We start from the raw sequence: 19947 nt of genomic DNA, 5'->3' as shown, positions 1-19947 counted from the left end.
AGAAGAAACTACTGCAGAATGCCACGAGGGTTCGTTTCTTAATACAGGGGCCACATCCTTTGCTCTAGTTGTTGTGTGAAACTGGCTCAGACTCCAGGGTCCTGTTCATGAGGAGGGATTTCCAGGACGAGCCTTTAAAGTCCTGACACATTTTACGTGGTCAGCTCTGTATCATGCTCTGGCAGGACGCGAATTATCCGTGGAGGTCTGAGGGGGCAGGTCTGGTCCAAAGCACTCGGGAGTGACAATTCTGACGCCCACTGAGATGATAATTTTTCCAAGTGAACTGGGCCAGAGGTCTTCCCAGTTACACCTTTTCAGGTTAACGCTCCATCTTCTCTCAGACTCTGTTTTTCCTTTATGTGTATTTTGTTGCATGTGGAAGAGCAATATGGGAGTAGAAAAAAAGGTTTTGGGCCAAATAATGCAGTATGGTTGGAAATGCTTTCCTTGTGCAGATTTGGCATAAAAATAAACTTCTCTGGGAGAGGGCTGTTGGTGCCTGTTGCTCATTAATATGCTGAAATGATTTCGCACCCCCCCCCCATTTTGAAGGTTCCTTGAGGCAGATTTCTATTCATTTTTTTTTTCTTTCTGGGAAAAAGATAACATGGGTTTGGAGAGAGGTGTGAGAGGGCAGGATGTAGAACTTATGCAATGTAGAACTTCTGAGAAATACTACCATTTGTGTGGTTCTCTTAGTTACATAAGGCTGAGTTTGGATGTCTACGCTGTGGACTGGTGTCTTTTAGGAGAAAAAAAACGGTTTAGAGAAGACTTTCTTTTCAAGTACTATTAGATAACTGTGACTTGTACTCAGCAAACGTGGACCTACAGGGAAGGTTTATCTGGACAGGAAACACAATGCCTGCCAAGCCCATGCATCACTGGTGAATAAGACACAACACACACACACACACACACACACACACACACCTGCCAAGCCCACGCATCACTGGTGAATAAGACACACACACACACACTCATGAGAGTACATGTAGGACTTCTTTTTCAGGAATTTCTATTGAACATTCTAGGGTGGAATTAAAATTTGAGGTGGGCACAGCTACATAAAAGAAAAACGTACTACATTTTCATTTTGGTTTTATGAGGATCCCTTGAGTCAAAACAAACCCCGGACTGGAATTGGCCCTTCTTCATTCAGGACAGAACCTCCAGGGGATGGTGAGCTGTGGCTGTGGCACCCTAGTAACTTGGCTCAGTGTCCAACATGGAGGGAAGGGAAAGAGCTTTGTGAGTTTATGGCCTAGCAGGTGGGCAGGTACCTGGTTGGGGGTCTGTGTAATCCACGGTGTAGCCATCCAGTTGGAGAAGTTCCTGAGGCTCGGCTTTTTTCTCCCGGTAACTGCACATGGCAAATGTGTACTGACTCACCTGAAAAGGAGAAGCAGAGACTGTGAGGTTGATTCCCTAGAGTCCGTCTTCCTTGCATAAACCCTCCCCATTCAAGCCTGTCCTTTCCCCTGAGGCCCTGCACTCTGGAGCTGGGTTCAGTTTGCATTTTTCCATCTCCTGGCTGTGTGACTTGGAGCAAGTTAAGAGACTTCTCTGGGCCTGATACCTCACCTGTAGATGGATATAATCTGAGAACCTACCTTGTCACTGCCTTATTGTGTGGACTGAATGAGTTCATATCTGAAATGCATTTCAAATCTTGTCTTGATGCTTAGGAAGTGCTTGAGAAAAGTTACTGCTACTGCTGCTGCTAAGTCCCTTCAGTCGTGTCCGACTCCGTGCGACCCCATAGACGGCAGCCCACCAGGCTCCCCCGTCCCTGGGATTCTCCAGGCAAGAACATTGGAGTGGGTTGCCATTTCCTTCTCCATGAGAAAAGTTAGCTATTATCATTACTGCTATATTTTAATTGGGCCAAGCTACATGAAATTCACATCTGGGTAGGTCAAAACTGGTTGCATGGCAGCAATTTTATAGCTCCTACCTGTGACTTTGACCCTGGCTCTGGCTGAGGCTGTCATGCTCTCAGACTCAACACAGGTCTTTCAGTCATAAGTTAGGGCCTAGATTTTTATTTACACCCGCCTCCATTTCTTTTAGTATTTTATGCTTTGCAGGTCAATTCTCTGCACTGAGCCACACATCTCATTTCTTCCTCGCCCTTCCCATGGAAGGGGTGCCTTTGGTTGCTTTGAAAAGTCTTCCCTTCATCTCAGACAAGTGCAAGAGTGACATGCTGTCACAAGCAATGAGTGCTTGATCTCTAGGCGCCAGTCACGGGAGAGCCACCCTCAGCCCCTGTCCCTCACCAGCCTCCGCCCACATCAGTGCTGGGTGCATGCTCCACAGCTGCAGGCCGGCCTTCAGGATCCTGTCGCCACAGTGCATCCAGACCCAGCATGGACACTGAGCATTTCTTCATCCAGCCTGTCTGCAAGGAGCCCAGGGAAGAGCAAGCATCCTTCAGGCTTCGGGCTAAAAGCTCAGGGGCATACTTGCCATCCGTGGATGTCAAATGTCTTGGAGGAGTGCCACATCCCTCATCTCTTAGTTCCCTTTATTAAAACAGACATTTACTAAGTGAACTTTGATCCCGGCAGGGGATGTTTTTTTATCTCCTCCGTGGATCAGATTTGTCCTTTTCTTAAATGGTAAGAAATTAGAGCTCTCAAATCCTGCATATATCTCCCACAGTCCCTCGCCTGAAGGTCCCAGCAGTAAGATAACAGGAGTTTTAGGGAGAATGTTTCATTGGTTGGTTTATCTCTTGCTGCCCTCTGTTGGTTCCTGATGAAAACTTTCTGCCTAACTTGGATTTCTTTACTGTGCTTATAGTTTACAGAATCTGTTCCTTATACTGCAGGGTCTCGATGGGCTTCAAGGGAAACATAAAGCTGCTAAGAGTATGTTCGTAAGTGGACATATGCTTTGCAATAAGCATCTTCTTCTAAAGAGGAGGATTAAGAATGGAAGCTTTGCGTAGGGGTCATATAGGCCTGGGACCTCATCCCAGCTCTCCTAAGTTCTCATACATGTAACTCAGAGTCCTTCTCTGTATTTTACCTGTCTTATTGTGGCAGAAGAATAAACTGAGTGGTGAAGAGCTTTCTACATTGTGTGTGATATTCACCTGGCAAATACTCAATATATGCATTTATCTAAGCAGTTTCCTTACATTTGGCACTACTTTCTCCTACAAAGTAGCTGAGCAAGTGTATTTGCCTATCAGATTATAAGTCCTTTGAAGGCATGCCTAGAGAATCATATATCTTCGTTATATTCCCCTTGCCATGAGCAAAATCTACCATGTAATGGGCATTCACTAATTGAGTCTGATTGATTCTAGAAAAATGAGTATTATCATCCAATAAAGAGGTTTCCTCCCTTCCAGATTTACATGTTACTCCAGTCCATTACTGATCCCAGAGACAACTGATTCTTCATACCTGAGAGTAAACAGATATTGTTGACATTGCTCTGCAATGATATTCTTCACCTCTCTGGTAAACTGGACATTATATAGCACATTAATGTGATGATCAGCCAGACAGAGGGTTGGGGAAGTTTATTTGAGATCAGCGAAACATCACAACGGAAAGGTGCTACTTCAAGGTTCAGGCATTTACTATTACTACATGCTTGGGGCTTTTTGACTTTTCCTTCATCTACTTAGAGTCTTGCTTCTTGGAGAGCTGTACGCTGCTGCCCCCTTCTGGCAATACTGTTGAAGTTGTTCCAGACAAACTGGGCTCAAAGAAATTGGTTTATCAGGACCATTTTAATAAGGAATTTGGCAACTTACTTTGGAAAAAAAAGGAGGACAGAAGGAATGATTTATTTTTTAAATATTTCTAATTATTGCAAGGAACCTCAGATTTTCTAGAGATCTTCAAGTGTGAGGGAACAGCAAGGGTTTGGGACTTGCCAAACTGTTGTAAAAGGAGGCAAAAGGAGAAGGGGACAGTAGAGGATGAGACGATTAGATGGCATCAATGACACAATGGACGTGAATTTGAGCAAACTCTGGGAGATAGTGGAGGACAGGAAAGCCTGGCATGCTACACTTCATGGAGTCAAAAAGCGTCGGACGTAACTTAGTGACTGAACAACAGTGAAGCCTTGTAATCCCTGACCTGCCAGAGTTTGCTACATGGAGAGGGCTCCTCAAGAATGAAGCCAGTTTAGAGGAAAGCACAGTCAAGAGATTCTATAAGCAATGAAGCTGCTCAAAAATCAGTGGGTGGATGGATGAATGGATGATACATAAATAGGTAAGAGATTTGTAATTTTAAAAAAATTTGTAATGTAACAAGTATAGTAAAATGCTAACAGAAGAATTTAATCGGTGCTTTTAGAGGTTTTCACTGTAAAATTCTTTCAATTTCTCTATATGTTTGAAAATGTTCTTGATAAAATAGTAGGGATAGATAAAAAGATAACAGGAAAAAAAGCAAAGAAATGGTTCAGATAGAGACTGAGTCTTGGTGACTTTGTTTAAGCTCTGGATCCAGCCATGTCAAAACACTCTTTAGCTAATTAGTAATTTAATAACTAACCAATAAAATTCTTCTAAAACTTAAGCTAATTCAGGTTGATGGTTGTTGTTTACAGAATATAAATATAAACGTCTTTTAGGGCACTTGTGAAGCTGAGTGGCAAGAATGAACATTCATTCAGCGACTAATCATTCACATACTCCATGTCTTACAATTCACTTTCATGGTTAACTTAATATTGATTTCTGGGTGGTAACTATTGTATTATGAGGTGCTTTATATTATCAGGCAATATGCTAGCTTATTCAGATTTAGATTTCTAGAAAGTTGGAATGGTCAGAATTTAGGGACATTATGTTATTTCTATATTTTCTCAGGGCTTCCCTGGTGGCTCAGATGGCAAAGAATCTGCCTGCGATGCAGGAGACCTGGATTCGATCCCGGAGTCGGGAAGATTCCCTGGATAAGGAAATGGCAATCCACTTCACTATTCTTGCCTGGGAAATCCCATGGACAGAGGACCCTGGTGGGCTAAGTCCATGGGGTTGTAAAGAGTCAGACATGACTGAGCGACGACAACTTCCACTTCACTTTCATATTATCTCTAGGGAATCAGAGACAAGATATTATTTCGGGACTACTTAGGCTCTAACTGATGCAAGTGAGAGAGCTGTAGGCCGCTGTGACTGCCCAGTTTCATCTGAGAGTCTAGCGTCATGGAAGCCACCTGCAATCAGAAGACCTGTGTGAGGCTGCACACTGGTGGTCTATGAGCTGTTGCTCCTGGGCAAGTCATTTAAGCAGCCTCGGCTTCTGTTTCCTCCTATGTAGAACTTGGGTGGTGGAGGGGGTAAGATGGGTCCTCACTACAGTACAGAAACATTGTGAAGACCAGCTTGATACACACCCTGTAAACTCCTAGAGGCCGTAAAATAGAATTATCAGCATTATTAGAGAAATCATATAAAGGTGCTAAAAGGGGACAAGTATCTCAGAAATAATTTGACTGAAGACCAGTTAAAAACTGATTTTAACAAGAAATCATGGGGGTGTGGAAGAAAAATATTTTAAAATAAGAAGATGATAGAGGTGAGGCTTTCTAATCTGATATGGATGAGGAGTTGGCTGCGTCCACTCCTCCCCTTCCAACCCAAGATAGGAAGCTCAGAGTGGGGCTAATCATCATTAGCAGCCGTCTGGTCATAGTTCCTGACAATGGTAATCAATGCGCTTGGTCCTGACCACGGCCCTGGCAGTTTAGTTACCCTGATGCTCATTTTCTTGGAGAACATGTACTCTGAGAGAGCATAGTCTACAAGGAATGAGAGACTTGGTTTAATAGGGACGATGACTTCTGAGCAGTGTTTCTTCACAGGTGGTCTCTGGACCCTGCACCAGCACCTCCTGGGCTGCGTGTCAAGGACACAGGTTCCTGAGCTCCATCTCAGAGTCTTCTCTGTGTCAGAGGCCTCTGCATGGCTCCCGAATCTGCATTTTAAACAACACGCAGTCCAGACAGTCCAGGTCCATAACCGGAAAACACGGCGGAGCAACACTGAAGTCTCTGTCACAGAAACCCCCTGAAACGGCTTCATTCCTACCAGGGCCGGTGGTGCAGGCTCTAGTCACTCACCATCATTTTAGCCTTGATCCTTATACACGGGAATTGCTGCTTTGGCTCAACACTCCTCAAAGGGTGGCCTTAGTCCCTGGTTAGTAGGAAGTCCATTAACAGGCTATTTTTTTGTTCCCAAGGTAGCAGCTTAGCTCTAAAAGGAAATCTCATTAAGACAGAATGCAAAAATTCTGCATTATGGACAAAAAAGGAGACCATGTGCGTGTGTGTGTGTGAGAGAGAGACAGACAGCTAGGGTGGGAGAGGAGATGGACTCTGAGGAGACTGGCGTTGGATATGTTCTCTTTAGGCTTTCCAAACAATTTTCCTTGTATTAAATCTAAAGGAACTCACGATCCTGTTGGAAATGATACATCACCAAGTCTCTATAAAAAAACACTCCGTCCGAATGGAGAGGAAACAAACATTCATTGAGTCACGTGGGTAGCTGTGCTTCCTAAGTGGTGGCTTCACGTTGTCCACAGAGACCCCTCTGAGGCTGCTTGGGGAGTCAGGACAGGACAGGGTGGGGGATCTGCTTCTTCCCAGCTCCCTCACCCATCCTCAGATTTGATCAGACCGGTTCTCCTGTTTGTTGTTTTTGGCCACACCACACACTCAGCTCCCCAAGTAGGAACCAGAGACTCTGTGGAGGAAGCGTGGAGTCTTAACCATTGGACCACCAGGAAGTCCAGGTTCTCCTGTTTTTACTTTTGCATGCTGGGTGTCAGTGGAACGGTGCAGTGGCTGAAAAGAAACTCAAAATCATCTGTCTGTTAGACTGGATTCCATACCACATGCAGCTGCCCGGCGCCAATGGGCACCATTTGGACCATCATCTTTCTCTTCAAGCAACCTGGGGTATTTTTGGTTTCCCTGAATTGGGCCAGGATTTGGGGCCTTGAACTTCTCTCTTGCAGTTCTGTTGGCACTGGGGTTGTTTCAGAGTGCTTAAGTTTTTGTTTATCATTTTCATAGAGTGCCTGTAAGTGTGATCATCTAAACAGCAGAGATGAAAAGATGAGCAGAATCCAAAAGTGACGCAGTATTTTCCAGGCAGGCCACTAAAACTGCTCTGAGACACTGTTGTAGTGGACAGGACAAAAAGGTCAACAAAACCTGAGCTCTCCTCCTGGCTCCCCCATTACCTTGGTGATGGTAAGGCTGTCGTATCATCTCTATAGGCCATAGAAGGTGTTAAGGGAAGCATTGGGTTTAGATTGAAGCAGGTTTAGTTTGAGGGATCCCTGTACCCAGTGTACCGCAAGGGCTCTTTAAAGTGAATGAGTATCACATGTACATGAAACATCTCTCAAAATCCTTGTAGGAAAGATGTTGAGCTTTAGGTGGGCCTCCAGTGTCCTTTCATGATTTTCAGAAGTGAGCTCAGAGCCTGCTTTGTAGCTACTGGGTGATTCTTATCTTCTTTTGGTAGAAGGCTTGGTGTGAATGCCCTAAAATGTCTGTGTTCCAGTTGCCTGGCTTACAACAATCATTCTCTTCTTTCGGGTTCAGTACATATTGTATAGACATAGCTTCAGTAACATTTTCAGCACAATTAATTTTTTTTTTCCTGAAGAGTGAAATCTCTCCCAAAGTAGGAGATCAGCCACATCTCCTAAGCACTCTGTCGTTTCAAAGATCCTCAGAGGAAAGTCTTGTGTCCAGGAACGGGCTGCCACAGTGGGAGACGAGACTTTGTATCACATGACAAGGCCGCTTGTCCCACTTCCTCTGAGAAGGTGTCGCCAGCCACTCTCCAGGCCATATGACCTTTCCTTTCTCAGAACCACCTGAAGCACTGCCTGGGCTCTCTCTCTCCTCCTTTGCCTTCTTTCTTCCACCAAACACTTCCTGAGTAAGCATGCCAGACACTGAGCAGGACAGGGTATGTGTTGGAGCTGAGGGGAGGGAAGGACAGCTGGAGGAATCAGAAACAGAACTGACCCTGAAGCAGCACACTGTCTATGCAGGAGCCAGACTCACAAATGAGTCTAGCGGGGCTGCTCTGCCCAGTGGGAGGCACAGAAGGGGAGAATCACCCATAATCCAGCATTACTTCTTTTGATGTCTGTTTCTCTCAACCTACATGCTCTCCTTAGAGTTGGTATCACCTGTTTGTGCCTGCTCAGCATTCACTTCTGCGTCTGGTAACGGCACCCTGATTTTGCACTGGAGACAGCTCAGTGGCACTGAGTCAAAGTGCCATGGCCTGCCCTGTGAAAAGCTGGGTGTGTGACACAAGCTGGACTGAGCCAGCTCCCTGTCTCAAATTCGACCCTTGAGTGGAGATGCAAGGATAGGAAATGGTCAGAGCTGATTCTGTCCTACAGCCACAGCAATGACACTGGCCGTGGTTCCTGCTGCCTGGGTTTCTGGAACTCCTCTGGGAAGTAGCTTTTGCAACAACTGTATCAACTACCACAAAAGCCTTCCAAAATACATTTTTAAAAATCATAATTGCCTTGCATCTGTTTCTGCTGTCTGCTTATGAGGAACTCTAAGAGATACTCTTTTGGAAGTAGGGACTAGGTCTCCAGGTTCTTCTCAATGATCTATCAATGTGCCCTAATCAAAATAGGTACTGGATAAATGTTGCTTAGCTGATATTTCAAGGAAATGTACTGAAAGATTAAATGTCTTCTATCGCTCATTTGAAAGGGTGGGAAAAATTTCGAAGTTTTCCTTTGGCTAATTTATTTTGAGGTTTTGTTGTACCCTAGAGCAATCATGAAAGCAAAGATCATGTCTTGCTTACAGCTAGAGAGATGAAGTCTGCCTGAGAGGCTCAGCAGAGGCTTGACTAGATCCACAGAAGGTCTAGCCTTAGAAGCTCAGGGTTGGTAGAACTTTCAGGGCCATTTAGACTAAGGGGCAGCTGCTTTACTCTGAGGTTTCGGAATTGGTAGAGCCCAAAATACTAGTCAAGGCTCTTTGCAACCTCAAGGACTGTAGTCTGCCAGGATTCTCTGTCCATGGAATTCTCCAGGCCAGAATACTAGAGTGGGTAGCTGTTCCCCTCTCCAGGGGATCTTTCCAAATCAGGAATTGAACCAGGGGCTCCTGCACTACAGGCGATTCTTTACCAGCTGAGCTACCATGGAGGCCCCATAGCCAACACAGTAACCCAGAAACACCTTTAGTCACTTAAATTTAAATTACAAGTTGACTCACTTTATGACATGTTTCAAAGTACAGCATAAATTAATTCTGACAAAATGAATTATAGTTTACATGCTCTGGTGGAACTTACAAATTAAAAAGAGGTAATGGCAAATTCCTTTATAAACTGAAAAATCCTGATGCAAAAAGCAAACAAACCAAAAAGAAAAAAAAGAAGAGCGAGATTTTTCAAGGATACATATTACTATTCTGGAATTATATTTTTCTTAAGGAAGCACAGAAGAGAACAGTGATATCATTTATATGTTTCTAGTGTATTATTAGTACCAATGTCTGTACCTACACCTGCATCTATATATACAGAGACGTTCCTGGCTGCACGGTTAGTAACAGTCCCAACTGGAGAAGCCCAAAGGACATCAAAAAGGAAAACTCAGTGTCTACAATAATTTGTGTTCAAAAACAAAAAAAAATGTTAATAAAAAACATGAAGAGTTTGGTTATTTTTTTAAAAAACATCTATGTGGAAAGATATGTTTAGAAAGCTAATCTTAATTATTGGGGATCTGGAAGCCTCAGAAATCAGTGAGACTGGAATGTTTTTCAGCAGGTAATTCACAACCAAACATATGAAACAAAGAAAAAGATGTAAAAAGTCCAACTAACTTCTGGCTTTTCTCATAATGACCATCTTAATGCTTTTAGAAACAGCAGATTCTTGTAAAACAGGCACACGCTTACTCTCTCCCTGGGCCCTGCATCACTGGCAGAGGTGAGGGTCTACTGTTACCACCTTTCATATATATTTCTATATTGTTAGAATTTTAAAAATAATTAGCATGTATTAATGTTTAGAATTTTAAAGTGATATAAAAGTAGGAAAAAGAGGCATCTGTATCTCTCTGAATGGTGACTGCATGGATATATAATAAATAGAAGTTCATCGAGTTAAACACTTGAGCTTTGTGCCCTTAAGGTAAATTATATAAAAAACATTAAAGTGCTTAGCTGCTCAGTCACGTCCGACTCTTCGCAGCCCCATGAACTATAGCCCGCACCAGGCTTCTCTGTCCACGGGGGTTCTCCAGGCAAGAATACTGGAGTGGAGTGGAATTGCAATGCCTTCCTCCAGGGCATTTTCCCAACCAGGGGATTGAACCCAGCTCTCCCACATTACAGGTGGAATCTTTACTGTCTGAGCCACCAGGGAACCCTCAAAACATTAATGAATCCTATCAAGCGTTTAAAAATAATGGCTCTTAAGTTTGATATTAGAGTTGAAGAGTTACCTGCACTAAGACAAAGAATCTTTTCTTCCATCTCTTCCAGACATTCTTACCGATGGCCCATAAATACCTAAAGAAAAGAAAAAGACCAGAGGTGCATTAAGCTTGAGCAAGTGCACTGTTTAAATTGCTGGGTGCTCATGGACAAGGAAATTCACAGGGCTCAGAAACAGAAAGCAGATTTGGGGGTGTGGTTGAGGATAAGAAACAGGAGGCAGGATTTACTTCCACTTATAGAAAGCACTGTGGCCCATCATCAGACTCGACTTAAACTCCTTGTCAGGTTAAGCACCTTGGAAAATGTTATACTGCCCCTTAATTTGTTTATGTGCTAAGAGTCTTGTAGGCAGGGAAATTCCTGCTGCTGCACAAGAGAGAAAAGAATAGTGCTAAATATTACAACTCTAACTCTTTCACCTCTCCTCAGGTCTTACTCGGGAAAAACTTCTCTTGTTTGCTTCTGCTGTGATTCTGGCAAAAGAAGGTATGATACAGAAAGGAAGACTCAAGCTGACGCAGCAAGTCCTCCCTACACCTCTCCTTCCTCCCCCAAACGCTCGTCTGTTGATGGAAATCATTCTTCATACAGGAAAAAGAAAAAAAAAATTAAGGGAGGTTAAGAATTACAAAGGCACACTTCAAAGATTCTATTATCAGTGTAACTGACTGTTACTGATTCATGAATTATCCCCCACGCCCGGCCTTGTGGACTGATACATGTTGAATTGGCACTGATTAAGGAAGTGAGGCTGGTGCTTTTCAGGCTTTATTGGATCAGGTGAAGAGAGACCTGGTCATACTCAAATGCATTCAAATCCCCGAGTTCCCAAACTGGCTTTATCTGCTGTCAAAAACCAACTGGCCTACTTCCAAGTTCCCACTTCACCTGCAATCAGACAGAATTTCCGCTTTGGAATGTAATGAAGAATGCACCTAATGAAAACATACACTGTTTGACAAATTTCAGGGGCTTCTGGGAGTGGCTGGTGGCCAAAGCAGTCAGACCTTCAAGCCACAGACCAGAGTCATCTGGGTCCTCATGCATATTCCTCAGTCGCAAGTGTAGCTGATTTTTACCTCCTGCAAAGTTCCTCACTCTGCTCACACCTCCCCTCTTTCAGTCTCAGCCCACATTTGAGGGCCATGGTTAACCACAGACCAGAATGATTTGCATCTTCCTTCTGGCCTCAGGACGGATCCTACCATCTGCACATTCTAGCATGATTTCCCTGGGGAAACACTTTCACTGAGTCTCCCCTGTAGACATGAGGGGGGTCCCCAACTTCAGCCACTCACACTGCACTTCCATGATTTATTCCAAATCAATCCATCTATTATATAATTTACTTGCCTTTTTTTTCCCTTTAACTTGACTTATTTAACATGAATAAGTTTATTTTGAAAGGAATTGTCATATCATGTTTATATTTATATACTAATTTTATATTATACTGCATAGTACACATTAAAATAGGTAACTCTTTAATTTTATCTGTGTATCATAAACGGTGTTGTGTAGCATCAGTGGTAATGGGTCAACTAGATCAGGAATACACTCAATCGAAATAAGAATGCGCAACTATGAGAGGGTTTCAAGCAGGGGGCGTGACACATTTTTTTTTCTAATTAAGATGATCCCAACAGTTGCTGAGTGCTTAATGCACTGTAGATTGAAAGGGCAAGAGGGAAGGCAGGGAAATCATTGAGGAGATGGTTACAGGGGTGCAGACCAGAGGATGGTGGCTGAGGCTGTGGAAAAGGCTGGTTGGTGGGTAAATTTATCAGCTCTGAGGCCAACACAGTCAGCTCTGGTTATGTGGATCACCTAGCTGCCTTGGACAGTACTCTTAACCTTCTGGAAATATATTAATGTATCCATGGAAGAAATGGACCTTAAAAGGAAGCCTCAGCCAGGTCTAAGGAGAGAGTGGCTTATTGGTTTGTACTGCTTAAGAGTATATTCTTCCAGTTCCAGTTTTTCTGCTTAATCCAAGGTGTTGGACAAGATACTTAACCACTTTGTACTCTGGAAAAGCATGGCCAGAAACAGCTCTCTCTTGCAGGGTTATTGTGGGGATTAAATGAGATGATGCTTGTGAAGCATAAGCACAAAGTTGGCAAGAAGTAGATGCACAATGAATGTCAGTCTAATTATAAAACATACATAAGCATATCATTACTAACAGCTATTAACAGCTCCATATGTGGTAAGATCTGTCCTTGCACATATGTACACAGGGAAACAGATGAAATGAAAGATCAAATAAAGACAATGGGCAAAGGTTTTTGCGTTTTTAGTAATGACTGGTAAGACTATAACAGTCTCATACTTTTCTAGCAGCTACTACCCATTTTTTCTTTCTTCTTGACCTAAATCTGTAAAAAGAGATTCAAAAAAACAAACACAGCTACTACATCTAAAGAGTTACAGTTCGTTTAAGATTTTTTTTTTTTTTTTTTGGCGTGGACCATTTTTAAAGTCTTTATTGAATCTGTTACAATACTGCTTCTGTTTCATGTTTTGGCTTTTTTGGCCACAAGGCGTGTGGGATCTTAGTTCCTGACCAGGAATCAAACCACACCCCCTGCATCAGAAGGCAAAGTCTTAACTACTGGACTGCCAGGGAAGTCCCATAAAGTGTAGTTTTAACTGAGGAGAATGCAAGTAGGAAAACGAGTTCACTTGAAGTTGCAGAATATAATTCATATGGAATCATTAGTTTTTCTCCTTCATAACAGAAATACTAGCTACTGCTAAGTCTTACTATTCTTCTGTGTTGTGCCCAGTACTTTACATGAATTGATTATATCCACTTGGAGGAGTTAAGAGCTTGAATTTGGAGCTATATTGCCTAGGTTCCTGAGTGACCTTCGGCAAGTTACTAAACATCTCTGCCTCAGTTTTCTCCTCTGTACGATGGAGATAAGAATAATAGTACCTATTTCAAGCGCTGTTGTAAGGATTAAAGTAGCTAATGAAGTAGAAAGTGCTTAGAACAACATCTGGCACAAAGTAAGAACTTACTACTCAGTATGTCACTATGTTATTACTCCTATGTTACAGCTAAGGGAAATGAAGTTCAGAAAGCTCAAGTAACTTCTCTAGGGCTTCAGGCTGGTGAATGACACCACCAGAATTTACACCTGCAACAGTGGCTCTAGACTGCCCTTGCAGCATGCTACTCTTCCTCTTGCAAATCACAAACACTGGCTTTTTTATTGAACTAAGAACATGAATGGCTATTCCAATCAGAGAAGACTTGTGGTTAAAAGCTACTGAATAGGAAAGCTGAGTGGGATCAGAGAAAAATTAATCCTCCTTTAGAAAGCATCATTTGGTTTGCCTGAAAGAAGGGTTTTCCATCTGAGGTTTTCCTCAGAATTTATTGCTAATCTGGCACATAACAGAAGATGTCAAAACTGAGAAAAATGGAGGGCTACAATGCACTGTTTCTGTCTAGCCAGCTCCAGCTCTGTATTTTCTTAGGTTGGAACATGCTCCTTAAGCAGAATGGAATACACCTGGAGCAGATGGAATTCTTTCACTGTAGATGTACAGGTGGCTTTCCCCCTGCTCCCCACCTTACACTCCAGCTCTTCAATCCACAGACAGACCCGTGTGGGCAGTGGCCTTCAGCTGTCTCTTCAAGCCATCCAGATATGTAGAAATCTGGATTTGGGAATAGACATATGAATATTATAGCGCTGTGAGCCTAAGCTAAGCTGAACAGTTATATCTTAAACTCAAGGTGGAAGTACTGAGGTGGGAATTAGCCTGCCATTAGCTATCTTTTGGCTTAGCTACCCCATGCCTCAGTTTACTCAGCTGTCAAATGGGGATGGCACAGCATCTACCTCATTTGGTTGTTGTGAGGAGTGATGAAGATGACTTACCTAGTAACTGGCACATAGTAAGTGCTCAGTAATGTTAGGCATTATGGATGTTTGTTGTTATTATTAGTAGTAGTAAAAAATAGTAGTCCTAGTAGAAAGAATTATTGAGTTGGCCAGAAAGTTTGTTTGGGCTTTTCATATGCTGTCACAGATAATCCCGAACAAACTCTTTGGTCAACCCTATATATATGCAATTACCAACTCTGTAAAGGATTCATCATTGGATTCTCTATTTCAATTTGTGTTCAGCTTCTGGCACACATCTACTGGGAAATAAAGCAACATTCACATATTTGGGTTTGAGGCTCCAGGCAAAACTCTGCATCATGCTTCTAACATATCCTTGCTTGTAACATTTTCTTAAAATCCATGCCTGTGAGACACTGACATCCCTGCCATTCACTAGTGGCATTTTAGCTATATGAGAGTCCAGAGTGAACTATAAAGGACTACAAAGGGAGGAGAAAGATCCACTTGGGTTCAGTTCAATTTTGGGTCCAGGAAATCTCGAACAAATGCATGGAGGAGTCCCTGGCGCCAGCATCCCTCTGCTCTGGGACCACCTAGCAGAGGAGCACCCAGGGTGAGGCTCGCATAGTTGTCATTTGTGTAAAAAGAAAAACACGGGGCAGTCTTCCAAGCAGAGTCTGTGAATGTCCGCAGCTCTGTTTATTAAGTATTGTCTGTGTTTAGTCCTAGGGGAGCACACGGAGGGTGTTCAATGGCTATTCGTGGGGAAATGCTGATTGTGTATCTTCGGGTGTCTCCTCGGGTGCCTAGGGATGAGCCTCCAGAGCAGGGAGAAGAGTACATGGCCCCCTCGCGACATCTGCCAGAATCACTTTCCCCTTACAAAGGGGTGAAGGTGGCTAAGACAGACCTGGAAACCAGGGAGGTGGAGGTTTCATTCTGGGGGGACTGTGGAACCAGAAGTCACGGAGGAGCCTAGAAACGAAGAACTGGTGCCGCCTGGGTTGAAGTGCAGCGTGCGCCTCAGTCCTCAGCATGTAGGAGGCTATACTAGCTCTCCTCTGTGTCCCGCTACTCCTGTGTCACCATGGTACCTGGACCGTCACGATATAATAAGGCAGAGATCCCTTTTTGTTGCTGTTGCTAGAAATTTTTCATGAGACTTTTTCCTAAGAAGACCAATCACAAGAGGACAAAAGCCATTACTACTACTAGGAAGCTTCCCTTCATTCACTGAGGAATGAAAGAGATTACCAAGTGCTAAGGCTCCAGGTGCTTCCATCTTCCTGCAGCATCTCAGCAGGAAGAGGCATGCACTGAGAAAACGTGCAAAGTATAGACGAAAGCAAATGACATGGACGATGACAATCGCCTCCGCCACCAGCTCTTCTGTAGCTGTGGCCGTGGCTCTTCCCATGTTCAGATCCTGTCCTAATGCTTTACGTTTATCAACTCATTTAATCCCCTAGGACAAATATTATCATTACCCCCATCTTATGCTGAGCAAAATGAGGTTCAGAGAGGAGTACGTTCTAGTCACTTGGGATTTATATAAATTGGCCTTTATATAAAGCAATACAATGAAGAAGATAAAACGGAATCAAAGTATTCAACTAATTCAAAAGAAGGTAGGGAAAAAAGGGAATAACTATCAGTTGGGATATACAGAAAACAAACATCAAGATGACAAATACCAATTTAATTTAAACTTAACCTTATCAATAACCACATTAAACAGAAATAGGCTGAATATCCCAATTAAAAGGATATTTAATGCCCAATGGCAGAGATCTTCAGGTTGGATTTTAAAAGGCAGACCTAACTATATGATCCCTGCAAGAAATACACTTTAAATCTAAAGACACAAGTAGGCAAGAAAATAAAAGGATGCAAAAGGATTTATGATGCCAACATTAGTTTTTAAAAAATCTGGAGTGTTTATATTTATTACTGTCATGCCAAATAAATTTCAGGGCCAAATATTACCAGGGATAAAGATCAATTTATAGTGATAAAAGGGTCAATTCATCAAGAAGACATAGTCATTTTAAATGTTGATGCATCTAATAACAGAGCTTCAAAACGTATGATGCAAAGATGGACAGCTTCAAAATATATGCTGTAAAAATGGACAGAACTCTCAAGCAGAAAGAAATAAAGCCACAATTATAGTCAGATTTCAATGATTTATAGAAAATCAGTAAGAATTTAGATGATTTAAACAACATTATCAGCTAACTTGATTTAATTGATCTAATTATAGGAAATAAGCCCATGGGAAATAAAGTGGAATCCCAAATATATTCAAGTAGGTCATTCTAGGTAGTACTGATTGAGAGACTATGTCAAAATGAGTGGTGTCTTGAAGACTTATGGGACAGGAAGAGGAATGTGATCGTCTTCTAGAACAAGAAGTCTAGAGCAATGGCACAGCTAAAAAGATGGAAGAGGATAGAGGATTTTAAGAAACATGGCTGACAATCCTGTCAGTCATTTTGAAAGATGTTTTCATTGGGTATATAGATCTGAGAACATTAAAGGTGTTGCTCCTCTGTCTTCCCACTTGTAATGCTGCTTTTTTTAAGCATTTTGAAAAATATATTTATTTATTTATTTTGGCTGCACTAGGTCTTAGTTGCAAAAATGTGGGATCTAGAGTTTCCCGACCAGGAATCAAACCTGGGCCCCTTGCATAGGGAGCATGGAGTCTTAGCCACTGGACCACCAGGGAAGGCCCTCACTTGTAATGTTTCTAACAAGCACTGTTTTGTTCTTTTTTAAATTTATTTATTTTTTATTTGAAGGATAACTGCTTTACAGAATTTTGTTGTTTTCTGTCAAATATCAACATGAATCAGCAAAACGTATACATATATCCCCTCCTTCCTCCCATCTCCCTCCCTCCCACCTCCCTCCCCATCCCACCCCTCTAGGTTGACAGGAGCCCCTGTTTGGGTTTCCTGAGACATATGGCAAATTCCCATTGGCTATCTATTTTACATAGGGTAATGTAGTTTCCACCTTACTCTCTCCATGCAACTCACCCTCTTCTCCCCTCTACTATTTTGTTCTTGTGTGTGCAACATTTTATTGTCCTCTGGCTGCTTTTATGATTTGCTCTTTATTACTAGTTATTAACATTATACTTACACTGTGTTTTTCTATAGGGTTTTTTTCCATGTTTCTAAACATGTGTTTGTTGAACTTTTTGGATTTAAGTTTTATAGTTTTTATTAAATTAGAAAAATCAGCGCCCCCAAAATCAGAAGAATTGCTATAAATTACCTCTGCCTGAGTGGACTGTGGTTCACTGAATGAATTCCCAGCGGAGCCATGGGAAGCTTTGTATTTTATTCATGTTTCAGGTCTTCCATCAAGTTGATTTCTTTCATTTCAAATGGAAAGAAATAACACAATTCTAGACCTGGCTCTGATGTTTACTCTGCCCTGGGCAAGTGTGCTCACCACTATAAACCTCAGTTTTCCTATTTGTAAAGCAGACATTCATTCATCCATATTCATTTATATGGCAACAAATTTATTGAACTTTTAGTACAGTCAGGCACTGTACTAGCTTCTTTGAACAAAGAAGACAAATGCCTCTGCTGATAAGGAACTCAAAGTCCAGTGGGGAAGACAGACAACAAAATAATAAATGAAGACATAGCTGGTATGTGAGATGACTGTAAGTGCTCTGGTGAAACAAAGAAAGAAGAGAGAGAGAAAAAGGTAGAGAGAGGATAGGTGGGTCAGGAAAGGCATCTCATAAGGTGCAGAGAGGTGCAGAAATCAAGATATCCATCTGGGTGGGGGAGAAGGGACTTCCAAAGCAGAGGAAACAGTGGGGACGAGGGCCCTCAGATGGGGGTACACATGAAGTCCTTGGTGAAGAGCAAGGGGGCCGGTAAGGCTGAAGCCATGATCAAGGTCCGACAGGCAGTGGAGTCTATCAGACAGGGCCTTGGAGCCATGGAAACAACACTGACCTTTATTCTAAATGAGCTTGGGGAATCACTGGAGATTTTCCAGCATTCAAGTGGTAGGATCTGACTTGTGTTTTTTAAAAACATTACACTGGCTTCAGAGTGGGAGATAGCTGACAGGAAGCAAGGGCAGCAGCCAGGAACAGCTTTCGAGGCAAGCGCAACAAGTGAGGGAGTACAGTGGTGGTGATGAGAGGCTAAACTCTAGATTTACCTTGAAGGTGGAAAGAAGAGGACTTGATGACGGGTGAGATGAAGGGTGGGGGACAGAAATATGTCAGAGATGACTCCAAGGATCTTGGTCTGAGCAGCTGAGTGAAGGGAAAGACTATTTAAGATGGAGGGATAATGATACCTAATCCTTGGGAGGCTGTTTCAGGGATAAAATGAGATAATGCAAATGCATGCAATTCCAGAACCTGAAAGCATCATATGGATACAAAAGATGAAAAATTAGAAAGTCATTGAAGAGCTGCTCGTTCTCAAACGTTCCCAATACTCATATCTTAAAGCCAAAGACCAGTGTTGATTTTCTCGCTGACAATTTCCCACTCAATAAAGAAAGCTATTCAAATGGCCCAGTGGCTCATTCCAGGAACCACACAGTCCACACAAAAAAAGAGTAAATCATAATAATTCTAATGTTTCCTTTAAAATTTTAACAAACACTGAAGTAGATATAATTTATTGGGTTGGCCAAAAAGTTTATTCAGTTTTAAGTAAAAATTAAAAACCTATTTTTCATTTTCACCAAGAACTTCATTGAATAACGTATTCACTAATCAGACTTCTTCACTAACCCAATATAATCTCAGCTGTAATTCTTAAAAATACCTTTCTTTTATTCTCTAAGTGAAGTGAAGTGAAGTGAAGCAAAGCCGCTCAGTCGTGTCCGACTCTTCGCGACCCCATGGACTGTAGCCGACCAGGCTCCTCCGTCCATGGGATTCTCCAGGCAAGAATACTGGAGTAGGTTGCCATTTCTTTCTCCAGGGGATCTTCTCGACCCAGGGATCGAACCCAGGTCTCCTGCATTGCAGGCAGATGCTTTAACCTCTGAGCCACCAGGGAAGCCTCCTCATTCTCTAAGCTGTGACACTATTCTGATATTTTTATCCTCCTTCCCCATATAATAGGGTTTCATAAACTATTTTAAGTTCAAATGCAAAAAAATATATAGTTGAGAACATTTTTATTTTCCTTGCATCATCCCTTGAGCAGCTAAGGTCATTCTGATTTTAGGGCACAATGGGTCAGACCAGGTTTTAAGGCAACCACCATTCACTTTTCAGAGCATCTCTATGCCCTCCTGGCATATTTCCTGGCAGGGGTAGTTTTTAAATGGCAGCTTAGTAAACTGAAATAGCTGTGGAGCCCATCAGAAGTGAGTTACAGACTTCTGTCATCCATAAACTCAAGATGGCCTAAAACATGTTAATAATAATTCTACAAATGAATCAAGAGAAAGAAATTACTTAACCCAGATTGGTTAGAGAAATGAAGAGTGTGTGAGAAACAAGACTCTGTCTGAAGAGGAAAGGGGTATGTGTGTCAAGTGTCTGCAGTGGGGATTAAAGAACAGAGTGTTTCTAAAATTCCTGGTT

General features: G+C 42.4%; 1 protein-coding gene across 22 annotated transcripts in view; it reads right to left on the bottom strand.

Moving 5' to 3' along the window:
- Window positions 1–19947, bottom strand: part of CADPS (calcium dependent secretion activator) — a 480914-nt gene that overhangs the window by 156626 nt on the left and 304341 nt on the right. For all 22 annotated transcript variants that reach the window (XM_018038339.1, XM_018038330.1, XM_018038334.1 and 19 more), the window contains exons 9-10: window positions 10500–10566; window positions 1287–1395 (exon numbers count right to left, since the gene is read on the bottom strand). In XM_018038339.1, the coding sequence (XP_017893828.1) occupies window positions 1287–1395; window positions 10500–10566 (176 nt within the window). The remainder of the gene's footprint in view (window positions 1–1286; window positions 1396–10499; window positions 10567–19947) is intronic.

This window comes from Capra hircus, chromosome 22, assembly GCF_001704415.2.
Source record: "Capra hircus breed San Clemente chromosome 22, ASM170441v1, whole genome shotgun sequence".
Classification (NCBI taxonomy): domain Eukaryota; kingdom Metazoa; phylum Chordata; class Mammalia; order Artiodactyla; family Bovidae; genus Capra; species Capra hircus.
The sequence above is the reverse complement of the archived record's forward strand: the minus strand, read 5'-3'. Positions and strand labels throughout refer to the sequence as shown.